Below are 17062 nucleotides of genomic sequence, written 5' to 3'. Positions count from 1 at the left end.
CCGCGATTCCATAAAAAGATTGATGTTGGTCAATTGATGCTTATAATCGTTACTAGAAGCATTGTTCTTTCAAACATGCAGTACTCCTTGATGCTCGAAAAAGAAGGAAAATTCTTGCCGCTAGGAAGCGAATGGATTGGCTCCTTGGTAAAATACGATCAGGACTCAAAATGTCACTCTGGCCTCTACGCTCCTTACGATCTCGCGTATTCGAATCAATTCGGAACCAACAACGATGAGTGTGAATATTTCATCAACGCCTTTTTGAACAATGATCGGATTTACCTCCAAAATTTGGTTTTCGATTCAACATTTGAGATCTTTTTCAATTTCGGAATGGATATACTGTATATCATATACAGTTCTTCGAATATTAGAATGTTTACCATCTGAGTATCCTAAAAAGATCAAATCGAGCTCGATTTTCTTCAACAGAAAGCTGAGCAAAAAATGCATGTTGCGAGCAACCCGTTTTTCGCTTTTCATGACGATGTTTTTCCCAATTTCGCTAAAAATGCTGTCGGCAAAATTGCTCCGTTTCCACAATCAGCAAGTAGTCTCTCTCCGCCGTATCCTTTGGCGATTCTCCCTAACCATCCCTTCACATCTTTCCAGGAAGAATTATTCCATATTTCTTCATTTGAGATTGGCTTCAACCAAACGCGAAAATTGAAATTAGAAATTAAGGAAAGATTCATAAGTTAAAATATACAAATAGACAACATAAAAATTATCTTCTTATGAAACTTAAAAGAAACAATCGAGTATAAAAGGACCAACGAAGCTCCTCGAGTTCCGATCATACAACGAAAAATCCATCTTTCATATTGAAGTTTTTAAAAACAGGTCGACGGGGATAACATCTGATTTTTTCGAAGAAACCATTGTCCTTGACGATTTCTTGAGCAAAGACTGGAGGTCGATTGAAATAGTTTTCGAAAAGAATGAAACCACCTCCCTCTTCTTTGTTCTCAAGAAAAACGAAGAGAAAATCGCAGAAAGAAAGATGAAGAACGACCTTCAAACGATGAAAGACAAGAGAATAAGAGTCTTCAAATTCGACGACCAAACTCAAATAAAAAATATCTTCTTTTATCAAAATCAACCAAGCCAAATTCACGCTATTCTAACTGAACTGAATGAGCCATCTGAGCAATATGCACTCTTTGGGGATGGTTCAACAAATAAAAATGCGAAAATTATTATTCCGGAAAATCTACTTTATAACATCGAGGAGTCTAAACATGCGCTTGTGAATGGGCAATTGTATTTATTTGGTGGCAAGAAGGATGGACAAATGGTAGTTTGCCGGATATTTTGTTATTTTACCATTTTGTAGATTCTCAAGGTTGAAAAATGCACATTCATTGAACTTCGAGTGCGACTTCAAAGAAAATTTTCTATCGGAAGTGCAGCTCTCTCGATTGAAAAAGGAGCAAAAGGTACCGTAAAAATATTAATTATTTTAACCCGTTTCCGAGCAGTAGGCATAAATTTGCCTTCTACGCCAGAGTTGCAAATTTGGCTTTATTTTTGCTGAGCTGAGCTGAGCTGCCCTGAGTGAGAAATTCTCTGAGCTGAGCTGAGCTGAGCTAGCCTATTTCGGAGCTGAGTGATTATTGTCTGAGCTGAGCTGAGCTGAGCAGATAAATTCATTTTCGAAAATCAGTGAGCTGAGCTGAGCGACTGCTCAGCTCACTCAGCCAGCTCAGCTCACTCAGCTCAGCAAATTTGCAACTCTGTTCTACGCCAATAAGAACGCCGTATTTCGAGCCTCGGGGCGTGTCGTACCAGCGAAACTGCGACGCGCTCGGCAACGGGTTAAAGAGCTTTTAGCTCTTGTCTGTTTCGACTCAGAAAGCAACAAGAACTGCGACACATTCAACGGTACTGCTGTTGAAAAGCTACCGTTTGAAGCAAAACAAGGTCATTGGAATGGCGCACTTGGTCTTAATCATGGCCAACCCACAACAATCGGTGGTCAAAACTATCCTCGCACGAACAAAGGATATACTGAAACACTGGCTGAAAATGTCTGGGAAAAACTAACCGCTCATCCAAGGTAATTTTATTGAGTGAGGGCTCCCTTCGCGGAAATGATCTTTGAGATGTATTGAACGACATTCCGCTGTGGAATTACCATCTGGCTCAATAGCTACGTTAGGAGGCTTTGATCAATGTAAGCGAGAACAGCTAAAGGAAGTTTGGTTTCTAAACGAGTCTGAATGGGCTAAAATGAGAGATTTACTACAGGTCAGAGTCTTACTAAAAACGATAAAATTCTTCATTTCTAGGCAATAAATTGTGGATCAGGGATCGTCGCGGACAACACTATATATCTTTTTCCAGGGAACACCTACGGTGTCCGGATCATTCAACGCTTGCAGATAGGAACAGTTATGTAATATCAGTGATATTATATCACTTATGTTAATAATATTGAAAAACTTACTTCTAAGAACATTGGTTGATATAACTTATATCATATTAGTTTGTTAACTGATATTAAAGAGGACGATAAAATCAGATCTGTTGATATTATTGGATCCCACGAACGGGCTTACCCTCGACCGATTGTATTTTTCACAACAATCAATTATTGTAGCGCATAGATTGTTCATTTTCTGTAAAGTCGAATAAACACGCATTACTTCAAATTCAGTAAACGACTGATCGAGTTTAATGAGTTCTTTTTACGATCAATTAAATATCAGAGCTACATCTAATGCGCGTTTAACATTTATCAAGCAATTTCTTTTCTTACCCTGAAGCATCATTACAGCACTATATTTTCAATTTGAAATGAGATTCTTGAGCAGTTGCATATTTTTGGAAGGATTTCTCTGCGCGGACTCAAACTTCAGAGCTCGGCCTTCATGGGAAGATCCCGACGAAAACGAGACTTTTCTCGAGAGACCAGTTTTCAATGCATCGGATGAGGAATTTCATCCAGAGAATCATGCTCCTGAAATCAAGGAAGAAGAATGCCCGTAAGTAAAGAAATAACTTCGTAGGTTTAATCAATCTTAATTTTCTCTTTTTGTTTTCTATGTAAATTGGTATCTCTTCTAAGTTATCGTTTAAGCGATATTGATCTTTATGAAGAATGTACGGCTCTTTGCAGACTGGATTATCTCCAATGCAGAAGCCAATGCGACAACGCTTTGTGCGAAAACTCATGTCTTGGCGAATTCTACGGTATTTTAAAAGGATGTTATTTTCTTTAACTATCACTAGATTAGATCATATGATTTTGTATCGAACGTTTTCGTTTATTGGATAAACTTCATCAGGATACTAAACTTAAGATGAACGAAAAAGAAACAGAGGAAAAAGAATACTTTTATGTTGAGAGAGCAGTGTGAAATTGCTAACTGAGGAAAACAAAAAAACAAAATCAAAATATGGCTGTTTTTAGTCGAGCGCCAAGGTGGCCCAAAACAGTGCTCGACTAAAATTAAAAAGTTTTGAACTGTTTGAAATCAGATTGTTCATTTAGGGAGGGTCGATGCAGTAAAATAAGAAATTGTTCAACGCTTCTCCTTTGACTCTCGTTTGTTAGATTAGTTTGCAGAACATCAAAGTATTTTAAAGCATAGTCATTTTTTGAAAATTTGTATCGAATTTTCGGAGGATTTTTTGAGTGAAAGGACTCAAGAGCAAGTTTCGATTGGGCGATTTTAGTCTTGTATTGACTGGTGAGATTTTTTGTGCTTGGCTCACTTATGTAAGTTTCATAGCTTTTTTGAAAAGTTTGACAAGTGGAAATATGTTTGAAGATGGAAGAAGAAGCATTTTTATTCTGGTTGTTAGAATTAACATGTTCAGTCCAACGAATACCAGCTCTTCGTTTGGACTGACCAATGTATTGCGCTTTACAGTCACATTTCCAGGAATAAACGAGATCACACAAATCGTATTTTTCAGGGACTCTTTTGAGAAATTTGCCTAAGGCTCTTTCGAGTCGTATGGTTTTCCAACTAACGACTAGGCAAAAGGAAGGTGTTACTTTTCGGAAGAGTTTTTGAAGACTAAGTCCAATTGAGTAGCATCTTTCACTAGTAAAATCTAGGCACAAGTTGAATTTTTTCACAATTTTAGAATCATCTCGTTTCAGTGGCTCGAAATTATTGTTTTTAATTTCTTTGATTTTACGTTTAATGAGGTGAAACGGGTATGAATTCTTAAGAAAGCGATCAGTCAATTGTTCAAGAGCAATATTCAATGCATACGGACATGATGTTGTATTATTTCTGCGATAGATTTCGCCAGTAAGCGTTGATATTTTCTGATTAAGGGGAGCGATTCCAGTACGAAAATTTTGAAGGATATCACTTTTGTTAGCTTTCTCGTAAAAGAATAAGTGATATTGATTGTCATGAAGTTTAATGCATGTATCAAGATAAGGAAGACAGTTGTCTTTCATATCTTCACAGGTCATTTTAATGGACGGATCAAACTTATTTAGACAGTTGAAAATTCGTTTTTTGGCACTAGTTTTGGTAACAAGACAGTAGTCGTCTACGTAACGCCTACAAAAAAGTATATTACCCTTTTTAATTTCAGTTGTAAGAAATTCAGTTTCCAGGCTAGAGATGTAAATATTAGCTACAAGAGGGGCAAGTCGGGAGCCCATTGAGCACCCGAATTTCTGTTTATAGTAGCCTTCTTGTGTGGAAAAAGAAGTAAACTTTTGTAAGACTGAAACAAGAATAGATCGAAAAACATCTTTAGGGGGAAAATAACTAATAGTGCCATCTGGAAGATCTTCAGGGCTAAAATATCGAAGAGGATTTTTATAAAGAATATCAATAATCACGTCAATAGCTTTAGAATTGTCAATTGATGGATACATTGACACGACATCTGCACTCCAAATAGAATGTTCTGATGTTATTTGAGGTGAGATTTTAGTAAATGCACTTTTAAATTCTTTAGTAGAAGAACAAGAGAATTTAAGCTCAGGAACAATTTTGGATAGAATGGAGTAGATGTATTTTTCAATATTCGCAGTAATGCTACCAGGTGCACCAATAATTGGACGTACTGGATGTGGAGCTGGTTTATGGACTTTTAATAAGCCGAAGCTCGATTTTACTTTATGATTACATTGAATAGATTTGAAAGTAGAACAAGAGAGATAGGGGTTTTTGGATTTTAATGCTTTCATTAAAATCTGCGATATCTTTTGAGGTAGGGTCACTTTCAATTTTGACGAACTTTGATCGTGGAAATTCTTTGTTCATTTTATCATAATAATCAGACGCATTAACAAAAGCAAGGTTTTTACTTTTATCAATTTTGATAAGTCGTTTGGGCCACCTTGGCGCTCGACTAAAAACAGCCATATTTTGATTTTGTTTTTCTGTTTTCCTCAGTTAGCAATTTCACACTGCTCTCTCAACATAAAAGTATTCTTTTTCCTCTGTTTCTTTTTCGTTCATCTTAAGTTTAGTATCCTGATGAAGTTTATCCAATAAACGAAAACGTTCGATACAAAATCATATGATCTATTAACGAAGTCAACCTGAAAAGATATATCACTAGATTGTTCTTCATTTTGTCCATGCGGAACAAATTGCCCAAACGGTTGTGATGGGTGCAAGAATGAAATTTGTAAGGTAAATGTTTGCGAGGTTAATTTTCATATTTTGGGCTTATTGCATCTCATAAATATATATTATAATAATATAATATATATATATATACATAATAATCTATTTAGCATATTTTGGTTATGGGCCATAGCTTGAGCGGAGCCTTCTCAATTTCCTTCGATGGATCGACAAAAAGCGCGGCTAGGATAACTGCACCTTCTGATTTCTTCGTCTATGCCGCTCCTCACGCACTTATTAAGGGGGAGCTTTACGCTTTCGGTGGAGGAGCTTATTACGAAGATAACTTTCAAAAAGTAATGAAAATTTATACTTCTATAATATCTATATAGATTGCTAAACTAAACGGCTGCCGATGGGAAGAACAAACGTCACGATTGATTTTCAGAGCTTTTGATCCTTCTTCGGCTTTATCAATTGAAAATGGGAATAAAGCATTAATTTGCTTCGGCGAAGCCAAAAATTGCGAAATTTATGACAGTGTTACATCTGGCTTGACATATTCAACCGCAGAAGGGCATTTAGGTGGCGGACTTGGAATGTACAACGGACAACCAACAACTGTAGGAGATTATAGGCACGAGAATTATCCGGTTAACGTAGAAACTCTGAGCTCTTCTGGATGGACATTTTTGACCGAATTCCCACAGTATTTTACCAAATAATCTTATTTCTAAAATTTTTAAGAGCAACTGCTTATCATTATTTGATGGGACTACCGAGTGGAAGTCTCTTGCTTGCTGGAGGAATCGATTACCAGTTTGTAAGCAAGAAGAAAATTTGGCTTCTTCAAAATAACATCTGGAATGAAATTGGAAATCTTCTAAACGTAAGTACAAAATAATTTAAAAATGAGATTGATTTCAATATAGGCTGACTCTGGTGGATCGACAATAATGATCAACAATTCAATTTTCATCGTCTCAGGCATCGAAAGTCCAAACGAGATCGTGCGCCTCGATTTCGAAGAAGATCAATTGATAAATCAAAAGGTTATAGGCAATAATTTTCCTGTTCTTTGTGAAGAATGCTTCGATGTGAATCCAGTTCTTTTACAAGTATCTGCCGATTATTGTGTGCAAAAATAAGACTTCTATTTTAATTGTCGTCAATTTTTTCTCTTTGATTTGAATCGAACTGTCAAAATCGAAAAAGTTTCTTTCGATATTTAAGAATAGAAAATTTAGATAACCATAATTTTCGGGTAGGCTTCATTTCTCCAAGAGCTTCATTTCCCCAGAGCTTCATTTTCCCAAGAGCTCCATCTCCCCAACCTGGGGAAACGATGCTTACCCATAATTTGTATGATCAACGAAATCGAATCGTTATATTTTCACAACAGAACAAAAGAGATTTATTAAAATTTTTCGATATTTTCAAAAATATCCGCCGCGGTACATCGCTCCAGCCATTCCTCGCTTCGGTCGATTCATCACAGCTGCCAAGTATTGCTGAAAAGCTGGGCCGAGGTTTGAAAACTCATCAAACTCTATAATTTTCTTCAGAAAATTTAATAAAATGAACCATTTACCTGCAGCTTGCTGTGCACCCAAAGCAAGAACTGGCTCGGCCGTCAGGGCAAATGCAGCAAAAATTGTTTGGAATCGCATTTTTTCGTCTCTAAATATTGAAAATGGTATCGGAAGAATATGAAATTCGTGTCCGAACTAGCTTCGATGCATTTTTGATGATGTTCAAAATAACTATTGCTCTTTCTGTCGAACTCTCACCTCTCTGTTTTTTTTTATCGAGTGACAGTAACGTCCGTTTTTATACAGTCTGATGAGGTCACAAAATAGTGCAACGAAAAAAGCTATTTGCATGCAAACTTCTAATTAATCAAAAAATACCTGTTTTGACCCTTTTTTTCTCTTTCTTTTTACTTTACCTCTTGTCTTTATTCAATACTGGAATGGGGGAAATAAACTTTTCTCGATCGAGAGGTGTTTTTAAATATGGATTTTGCTTGAGCATAAAGTGGGATGAGGAGGGATGATCAGGTGGTTGGAGCTCGCAGACAATTTGCTCAATGTTTTTTGATGAAAATGGTAAATGAACTAGATGCTAATGCGTGAACAATATACATAGAGCGACGATTAATGCCAGCTGAGGTCGATTCAGGGGATGAATCTGACAGAGGTGCCTCTTATGGTTAAAAGCCAACAAAAAATTATCGAAGCGACACCCTTATTTCAAAAAAAAAAAGATCTGAACCCCTGAAATCTTAATTTTTACTCATGAAATTGACTGTAAAAGCTCTGATAATCTGTAAAAACGTTCTAGCCCCAAAATGTCAGGACGTATAACGTAATTCCGTGAGAAAACGCTCTGACTTTTACGCTCGGATTTTTATCGCTCTTGGAAAACAGCACTCGCGAGGTCTTTGCTGAAACTAGATTAGAATTACTTTACGATATAGAAGAGACGGGGTGCATCTGTTCTGATCCGGCCAAATAAAAAAAATCAGACTACACCCAAGTTGATTTATCTCAGGAAGAATAATTCGAAAAATGGCGAATTCTGATGAAATTTTCGGTATAAAAAGGGTTGAATAAAAAAGGAAAAGACGAATTTTTAGAGAATGATTCTGACAGAGAAAGTTTCGTGGCAGAAATTGAGGTTTTGCAGAAATCGGGAAGGGCTTTTTCAAGGTAAAACCCGGATCGATTAATACATGGGTAATCCTAATTTGGGCCCCAGAAAACAGCTGGTAAATGCGGCTTAGGGAGTCCATTTCGGTAAAACACATTGTAAGTGGTTTTTAAGGTCATACGCTCGACGAAATACACTTCTGGCAGGTGACCTTATTGATGAAATAAACTGGCGAAAGAGCACTTCCTTGATCGGAAGATGCGGTTTTCCCCCGCCCAAGAAACAGCAAACCTGGCAGACCAAGCTTCTCAATCGACTCTTTGGTGATATCAAGGAAGAGTTCTCTAATCCGTTTTTACGCCCACTTGCGTCGTAGTGTCGCGGGAGGGTCAAATTTGGCCGATCAAAAATTATCCTCCCGCGGCTGTTAATCTTTTTATAGAGCTTTTTTACAATGTAAAATTTACGATTTTGGAACTCGAAAAAAAGGCCGCGAATCATATTTTAATCGCCATTGCTAGTACTATTACAGTAATTTTATCAGTCATCAACATCATTTTCTTTCTCCATGAAAACCAGGCGTACAAGGATTTTGTCTTGCCGTGGATTTGCGGATTGGATTTGGCATCGCTTTTGGGTTTTCTTGCGCTTTTTGGTGGATACTTTCAATTAGGAAAGGAATCATGCTCATTTTAGCTAAAAATCGAGCTAGAAATGAGCATGAAAAAAAGGTCGAAAACGAACGATATTTCTCCTTCTTACAACTCAACTTGGATTTATCTGCGTTTTATTTTGCCTCGGCCTGGCTTATTACAATATTTGCGCGATTTTCAAAGAAGTTGACGAAAAAATGATAGTTTTGACGGTGCTAGAAATTTTCAATGCTTTTGGATTTCTGTTATTCGTAAGTCTTTTATCAGCTCTTTTTCCCTAGGGTGGGCAAAATGTAGGGTCAGGGGGTTCAAAGGGGAGGGGCGTTTAGTCCGCTTCTGATTGGCTTACGCAGAAAATGCTCGCTTCTGATTTGCTACCGCAGAAAATGCTTGCTTCTGATTGGCTTACGCATTAAATACTTGCTTTTGATTGGCTTACGCAGAAAATACTTGCTTCTGATTGGCTTAAGCAGAAAATACTCGCTTCTGATTGGCTTACGCAGAAAAAACTTGCTTTTCATTGGCTAAGAGCGGGGTCTTCCCCCGCTAGGTGGCTAAGGGTTTTAAAAATTTCGCCCACCCTAGCTTTCTCTATCAAATAATTTTAGTCGTACATTGCCTATCAAATCCAATTCGTCATCCGTCGAGTTCTATACGACGAAGAAGTCTACGGAATTTCCACCTCCAGAAGACCAACGATGATTGAACAGCTGATTCTGAATGTCGACAATGCTGTCACTTCTTCTGTACTGATTCCTTCTCAACAAGGATTTTCAAAATGACGATTTTCTTCCTTGATTTCTTGAAGTGAATTTTGTAATTAATTTATTTGAATAAACCTTTTTGAATAGTAATAAGATACTGTATGATTGATAGTGTAAAAATGAGAAAGAGAAAGAATGAAGGTAGAAACAGCACTTGAACATTTAAAAAAACAAGGAGAGCTACAGGCAGAGATTGTTGTCATGAGCCAACGGCAGGAAAGTCAGTGACGGAACTGGACAATTTGGACTGGTTTCGACTTGACACTTGGCTTTCTGATGCTTCTGGAATATCGCTCAGTCGTGGAACAGCTAAAAAGGTTGAAAAGGGAGGAAAGGATGAAGGGTTGAACCTGGCATTGATTGACGACGCTTCTCGGCGTAGATCATTTTGTGGCGGTCGAGATGGAATTTCGCGACCTAGAAAATGGTGTTTTCAAAGATCTACAGAGGGTTTCTTCGATAACGAATATTTTCATCAGGCGTTCTGATTGGTCAAAGGCCATTTTCTCACCTGTGATCTTGAAACATGCCCTGGCAAAAGTCCTGAGAAACGAGTATCCCTAATTCAAGCTCAAAAACTACAAGAAATGGAAAATTCTTTCGGTGATTCTGAGCTCCGGTCCTTTCATCAGACATTATGTACAAACAGCAGGTGAGACTGAGCCTAAGCAGCACCAAGAGTAACGACACCACGAACGCCATCAAATACAGTATCCTCACAATGTCTGTCTGACTTTCGGTTGAACCTCGATCCAGGTTTGTTTCTGTCGAGTTTAAAGGGACCGACTCGTCTAACGAGAATTTGGCGAAATCGCTGAAACTGATGTTTCTTTTGAAAAAAAAGTTTTTTCTTTTGATTTTTTTTTCGTTAATTTTTTGAGTAACTTTGTTAGTGTCAATGGAAAATTCCAACATCGAAGCTTTTTTTCTAAAACGAGGAATTTTTCAGTGCTCAATTTTGAAAATAAAGTAAAAAGAGAAGCTGTTTTGTGCTTCAATTTTTCTGGTGCCACATTGAAAAGGTTGTTATTTACGGGAGTTTGTAGGTTTAACCTTTGCTCGTAAGACGATTTGATTCCGGCAGTGACGGCGATGATGATGGAGGCAACGGCGAGGCAGTTGTGGAATCGCATCATGATGAATTTTCCCGGTTTTGAGAGGAGGCCGCACAAGCATTTTGGCTTTTGAGGGTTTTTAAGGGTCTAGAGCGTTAAATTTCTTAAGGGTATCTCTTTATTAAGGGGGTGGTGGTCGAGACTAAGACTTTTTTCAACCTAAAAAACTTTAATTTTTTCAAAAAAATTTTTTTTTCTATTATTGAAAATAAGTTGAAAAGGGTTCAATTTATGTGGGCGGCTATGTTTGAAAAAAATACTTTTTCGAAAAAATGGTAAAAAATTCCTTCAAAGTAGACCCATCTCTTGACCTAAAAAACTCTATCCCCTTATCATTTTTTTCAAAATAAAACTTACCGTGGGGAAAGTTTGAACCCTTTAGCGTGTGGGCGTCTTAGTTTAACAAAGTTCACCTTGTTAGAAAAGAAACTAGTAATTGAATGAAAACATGTTGTTTTCTGAAAAATCGTCATTTTCACTCATTTTTTCAATGAAATTTCGGAAAACATCACAATAATCGTAATTTTTTAAATTTTAATAATTAAAATATGTTTAATTAACATTATTTAGCAATAAAATATCAATTTTGAGTTTGTTTAAGTGCGAAAAACGCGTTATATAATTCCCAAAAATGGCGATTTTATAGCATAAAATCGAAAATTTTCTTAAAGAAAGTTGGTCCAATCAAAAAAAGCTAGGGACCAAAAATGGTCGTTTTTTATCAGGGAATCTAAAAATAATATCAAAATTTTAAAAAATCGAAAAAAATTTTCTTGACCACCACCCCCTTAAAGTTTCACTAGAAAGCTCGGAGAATTCCGCATCGATTAAGGGTATCATCATCGAAATTAGAAGGTTTATTAAGGGTCCTAAGAGCATTTAAAGAGCAAATGTCCCAAAAAGGGACAGAACTCATAAATGGGTTAAATTATAATATCAATCTAAAATAGACCCATTTTTAAAATGCCACGCACGTCAATTGAGATCGCCACGTATGGCACTAAGGACATCATCCCGATTTGCCCATGTTTCCAAATGCCACTACATGATTAAATTATCGATCTCTCTCGTTGTAAGTTTGTTGAAAAAAAAAACCCTGCCGGAGTGATGGGAACGATTCGAAAAGCAAAGGTCTTTGCCGGAACAAGTGAGCCAGTGATCCAGGTTGATAGGCAAAGAAAACACCAGACGAGGAAGAGCCACCACGTGACCGGGCGGGCATTTGGCTCCTGAATAACTTACTTGAATTTCTTCCAAAAAGAAATGGTTGATTTTGAGGGAATTTTTATTGAGAAAAGAAATTACTGTAATTTTTGGCAACCTGCGATGCGTACAAACCTGACTCAGGTTCTGAAGAGCTAAAATTAAAAGCCGCGTAGCGGCTTTTTAATAAACGAAGCCGCTAAGCGGCTTCGCCAATATTTCCAAATAGATAAATATGGTTGTTTTCCGAAGCCGCTCTGCGGCTTCGTTCTTAAAACAGCCGCTACTTTTAATTTTTAGCTCTTCAGAACCTGAGTCAGGTTTTGTACAAAGGTTGCCGAGCTCAGAAAAGAATACTGGAGGAAAAGACAAAAGCTCGTATCAAAGTGCGATTCTCCGTGCCCTCGGGTTCAGGTTATGACCTGGTTAACCCTCCGCCTCCATTAATTTCTAATAAACTTGATCAGAAGCTAATCCGCTGCGTCCAAAAGTCGTTTATCCGCCTAACGTTGATTGATTCCCTGTGTGACATGTACCTGAATAGAAAGGACGATCAGAGCCGCGATGACAAGGGCACTCAGCAGTCCCCATCCATGAATAATGCAATTGCTCGCTTATCAAGCCAATTCAACAAAAATCAAGACAGGAGCGCTCCATTAATATTTATTCGCGCAAATGGGGGAGAATGTCATAAAACGCGCTAGATCAGTTTTGACCGCGATGATCCAAAAAAGAAGTTATTAACCTTCGAAGAGAAGGATCAACCCCCCGCGCTATTTTAATTATACATCTTTCTACCAACTAGACTAATATACAGGGGGAGAAATGGAACACAGTAATTTAACACTGTTACGTAATTTGTTCAGGTCTACTTATTTTTTATGCAAAAATATCTATAAGAAACCCTTATTTTCGGGGAGTTGTCAGGAGCCGACAAATTTCGACAAATTTTGCGTGAAAATTTTCAACCAATCAGGAGCCTGGATTTGGCTTACCGGCAAATCAGTAGCTGAGTACCCACCCACGCAAAATTTGTCGAATTTTTTCTCGGCTCCTGAAACCACCCCTTTTTTCTTGCTCGAAAAAATAAGGGGGTCAGCATGATAAAATTTCTCAAAAAGAATCCTCATTTTTCCAAAACCCTAACCCTTAATCTAACCCTAACCCTATGGAGGAAAAATATAGACAAAGAATAAACTGGAAGATTCTTTTTAATTTTAAAACCGAGTTAGGTAAGAAAATAGAATAAACTAATAACGACTCTCAGAAGAACCAAGCCTCGGCTGCGTTAAATTGGCCTGTTTCCAGACTACAAATCAAAATTTACAACGTGCGAGTGGACCCAGCTCCGAGATGAATTTTTTGATAGCTTGGCTTTGAATCTTTCTTTTTTAGTTCAGAGTTAAAAATACGTTTTCAAATTGATTTACTGTATCAAATCACGTGATCTTTTACCTAATCAAAAGTAACAAAAAAAGGGCTCATCAAAAAGTCTTTTGTCCAAAAATGGCCCTTCTCGCGCCAATGGGTTAAAAATTATTAAAAATTTTCAAAAGAAAAAAGTTGAATCGGTTCCTATTATAGATATTTCTGGCATTTTCTTCTTATCCTCTTTTTCATGATCTTCTTTTCCCTCGAATTTTACTTCCTTTATCTTCTATGTCTTCAAACCTCTCTGTTTCTTCTTTTTTCCGGTATCTTTATTCTAGCTTCTTTCTTTTTTTTTGCTCTTTTTTTCTTCTTTGTTTCTCGTTTTCAGAGTTTTTCTCCTTTGTGCGGGAAATAGAGAAAGAGAGAGAGGATCCTCTGAGATTGGCTCTGGCGCTAGTTGTAATTGGCCACCTCGGTTAGGTAGTCTTCTTTGCTCGCTCTCTTTTACCACACTCTCCTTTTCTTTCTCGGCCGCTACCGCCTTGGAGATTATCTTCTCAGCTTTTCTCAGCGGATGATAAAAAATTATTAATTTTTCAACGCCCCGTGTCAATACCAAATCAACGTCACTGTCATCTTTTTCAGAAGATGTAGAATTGAAACAGGTGCTTTTTTCGAGTGCTTTTTCGTTGATTTTTGTCAGAAGAAGAATGGATTTATTGACAGAAGATTCATTTTTGAGCGTTTTGAGAATATAGAATTGTCGATTTTTGAGGTTTTCAGCTTGATCTTTTGAGTCACAAAGGATCAGTATAAAACTTAATTTGAAGTACCGGGTCGCGAGAAGGAAACAAATTTAACGAGTTTTACTAAATCATCCCTCAGGTGTCAAGGTTAGAAAATTACTGCATCTTTTACTGAAGTCTTTTATGGTTCAAGTGAGAATAATCATGGCAAAACTGAAAAAAAAGAACATTCTAAGAAAAAAAACTAATTCTATGACCTTGATTGATAATTTCATTCATAGAAATGATCAAAGTTCATAATCAAAGTCAAAACAAACCGGGACAAAAAATTTATTTGCGGGAGCTCATCGGAAAGACTCTAGTCCGTCTCTCTCTGCTGTTCTTTCAGAGAGAGAAAGACTCATTGAGAATTGATCGCAATGAAAGATTTTACTTCCCGGTTGTTGCTAATTCTTTCCGTTGCGGCAGCTCAAGTCTCCTTCATGGCTTGCTTGAGCAAGAGTTTCGTCGAGCGCGACGATGCGATTCTCTTCGACGATATTGTGACCAACCAGAACGACGAGCAAGCCGATGAGCCAGCATACAATCCAACCACAGGCAGATTCATCGCTCCGGCCAATGGAACTTATGTTTTCCATGTCAATGTTTTGTTACGGTTTTATCAACGTTATTCAAGCAAATATCAATATTAAAAATTATCTTTTGAAAAAATCGAAAAAAAGCGGGTTGAAAACTCTGGACCTCTTTTTGTCCACTTGATGAGAAATGAAGACATCGTCGCTTCTGGGACCAACCACGATGATAAGTTTGAAACAACATCTTGCAACGCCGTTTTGATTCTCAAGAAAGGCGAAATCATCTGGGTCAGGCTGAAACATGGCATTGTTTTCGGCGGCTCTCCAAGGAAAATGTTTGGAAAAAAAGCTTTGAGAAAAAAAGTTGAGACTTTTTTGTTTAGTCTTTTATGTCTCCAAATTCTTTTTCAAACAAATGAAAGTCATTACTCGGCATTTTCTGGGTTCATGCTTGCTCCGACCAGTTAAATTCATGCAACAAAAAATGAGAAAGAATAAATTTGAATAATCACCAATTTTATTATAAATTTCAAATTTTTACAGCCAATTGAATCGTTCAAATTGCGGATAACAGTTTTCCTTGTCCGCGCCTCTTTTCGTCGCTTCTTCTCGCGCATCAATGTGATTTAACCAGTCGATCAAGTACTGGTCCAAGTACGATTGGAATTTGGCAAAACTCTCTTCTCCGTAATAATTGTGCGTTTCTTCGGGATCCCATTCTGTGTTGAAAAGTTCTTTCGATCCGGGATTGTATTTCATGTTTCCTTTTCGAATAGCAGCATTTTTCTTTTCAGACTCGTTTCCTTGACTGAAAGCGTGGGTCATGATCGGTTTCTTCTTTATCTCCTCGCTTGCTTCGCCAGTTTCGAGATACGACAAAAAGCTTCGGCTGTCTGGCGCTTCGTTGCAGCCCAAGTCGTAGTCGATCAACTCGGCCAGGGTGGCGTAGATGTCGACCGTGGAAACTTGGACTTTGGGCTCGTAGATGATTCGGGGCGCGAATTTTCGAGGATAGCGCCATAAAAACGGAGCTCGGTGACTTGCTTCGCCCATGCCATTTTTATATCCCTTCAGCTCAACAGTTCTTGCTGGTCCAACACGTGATTCTGGCAGATCAAGAAGCCATTGGTTATGTCCCCACTCCGACTTTATTTTATGGCCAATCGTCGTCGGTCCATTATCGCACATGAAAATCACGAGGGTGTCATCAGCAATGTCGTGTTCTTCAAGTTTATCGAGAATTCTTCCAACAAGCTCGTCTGCCTCCAAAATCACTTCGCCAAAGAGCCCGACTTCCGTCTCATTTCGAAAACGAAGTGGCGTGTTGAACGGCGCATGGCCATTATTCATCCCATAATAGGCGAAAAAGGGCGATTCATGGTTGTCTTCGATGAATTTTTCGAGCTTTGAGGTGTTTTCTTGCTCGACTTCGCGACTGTCAAAGGTTTTTCCTGCGATGGTTTGTCGCGCCCAGCCGCAATAATTCGTGATTTCGTATGGATCTGTCATGTTTTCCATGTGACCTTCTGGGCCGAAATAGCCGGTGTATGGGAAGTTGTGGCCATTGGGGTTGTAGTTTTCCTCTTGAGCTGTTTCGGGATAGGGTTGGAGCTTGACCCAAGTTTCGGCAGGCTCTGTGCTTCTTCCGTTTTCGAAGTGCAAGCCTGGAGCGCAACAGAGACCGCGCTGAGTGAAGGAATAATCGTAGTCCAGCAGCTGTGGTGGTTCCGTCTGGACGTAATAGCCGAACTTCTGGTTGACGGTCAATGTGTTTGGGAACTTACCAACTTCCATTTTGTACTTCAAAGCTTCTTTGTTACGCCCCCAGATTGCTTCTTTATCCTCGTTTGTTGCATTTTCGGGGAGAATTCCATTCGGAATGGGTTGTTGTTTGCCGAAGATTCCCGTTTTGTAGCCGGCTTTTTTGAACATTTCCCCTAGATGCGGCTCGCCTGATCAAAGACTTCAAAATTTATATTCTTTTTTTTACAACTCCATTTTGAAAAAAAAATTTCGAAGTCTGCCTTGATTGATAATTCTGGCCTCAATATCCTCCATCGAGTACCTTCCCGTCATGAGCATGTATCTACTCGGAGAACAACGACTAGAAGCCGAACTAGCGCCGAGAAATTTCACTCCTTCATTGCCGATTCTGTCGATATTCGGCGTTGGAACTTTCGCTTCTCTATTGTAAATTGTAAAGTCGCCGATTCCGAAGTCATCAGTGTTAAGCAAAATTACATTTGGTTTTCTGGCTTCTATCTGGAGAGAAAAAAGGGCGAAGCTCGAAAAAAGCTTCATTTTTTTATGACGAAGATTAAACTATGTTTTCGTCATTTCTGATTTTGGCGCTAGCAAGCAACATGAGCGTACATGATTATGATAAAAATAGAAACTCGTTGTTCGAAAATTATGATTACGTTTTTGC

The 17062-nt window shown here is 38.1% G+C and overlaps 4 protein-coding genes across 4 annotated transcripts; 2 read left to right on the top strand and 2 right to left on the bottom strand.

The window, feature by feature from the left end:
- The first annotated feature begins 2802 nt into the window (after nt 1-2802).
- Nucleotides 2803-6703, top strand: LOC145712283 (uncharacterized). Its single transcript, XM_081789971.1, has 7 exons — nt 2803-2990; nt 3086-3198; nt 5548-5621; nt 5726-5911; nt 5948-6264; nt 6303-6444; nt 6488-6703. The coding sequence occupies exons 1-7, from the start codon at nt 2803-2805 to the stop codon at nt 6701-6703; spliced, it is 1236 nt and encodes a 411-aa protein (XP_081646097.1).
- Nucleotides 6704-9668: 2965 nt separating this feature from the next.
- On the bottom strand, nt 9669-10800 carry LOC145710071 (uncharacterized). Its single transcript, XM_081787763.1, has 5 exons — nt 10678-10800; nt 10249-10438; nt 10136-10186; nt 9975-10041; nt 9669-9933 (listed from the first exon to the last, which is right to left on the bottom strand). The coding sequence occupies exons 1-5, from the start codon at nt 10758-10760 to the stop codon at nt 9824-9826; spliced, it is 501 nt and encodes a 166-aa protein (XP_081643889.1). The 5' UTR covers nt 10761-10800; the 3' UTR covers nt 9669-9823.
- A 3678-nt stretch (nt 10801-14478) lies between these two features.
- On the top strand, nt 14479-15102 carry LOC145712282 (complement C1q tumor necrosis factor-related protein 3-like). Its single transcript, XM_081789970.1, has 3 exons — nt 14479-14703; nt 14782-14969; nt 15018-15102. The coding sequence occupies exons 1-3, from the start codon at nt 14479-14481 to the stop codon at nt 15100-15102; spliced, it is 498 nt and encodes a 165-aa protein (XP_081646096.1).
- Nucleotides 15103-15149: 47 nt separating this feature from the next.
- On the bottom strand, nt 15150-16934 carry LOC145701812 (N-acetylgalactosamine-6-O-sulfatase-like). Its single transcript, XM_081779032.1, has 2 exons — nt 16659-16934; nt 15150-16586 (listed from the first exon to the last, which is right to left on the bottom strand). The coding sequence occupies exons 1-2, from the start codon at nt 16714-16716 to the stop codon at nt 15172-15174; spliced, it is 1473 nt and encodes a 490-aa protein (XP_081635158.1). The 5' UTR covers nt 16717-16934; the 3' UTR covers nt 15150-15171.
- Nucleotides 16935-17062: the final 128 nt, after the last annotated feature.

This window comes from Oikopleura dioica, chromosome 1 (assembly GCF_907165135.1).
Source record: "Oikopleura dioica chromosome 1, OKI2018_I68_1.0, whole genome shotgun sequence".
Taxonomy (NCBI): domain Eukaryota; kingdom Metazoa; phylum Chordata; class Appendicularia; order Copelata; family Oikopleuridae; genus Oikopleura; species Oikopleura dioica.
This window is presented reverse-complemented; position numbering and strand designations above follow the sequence as displayed.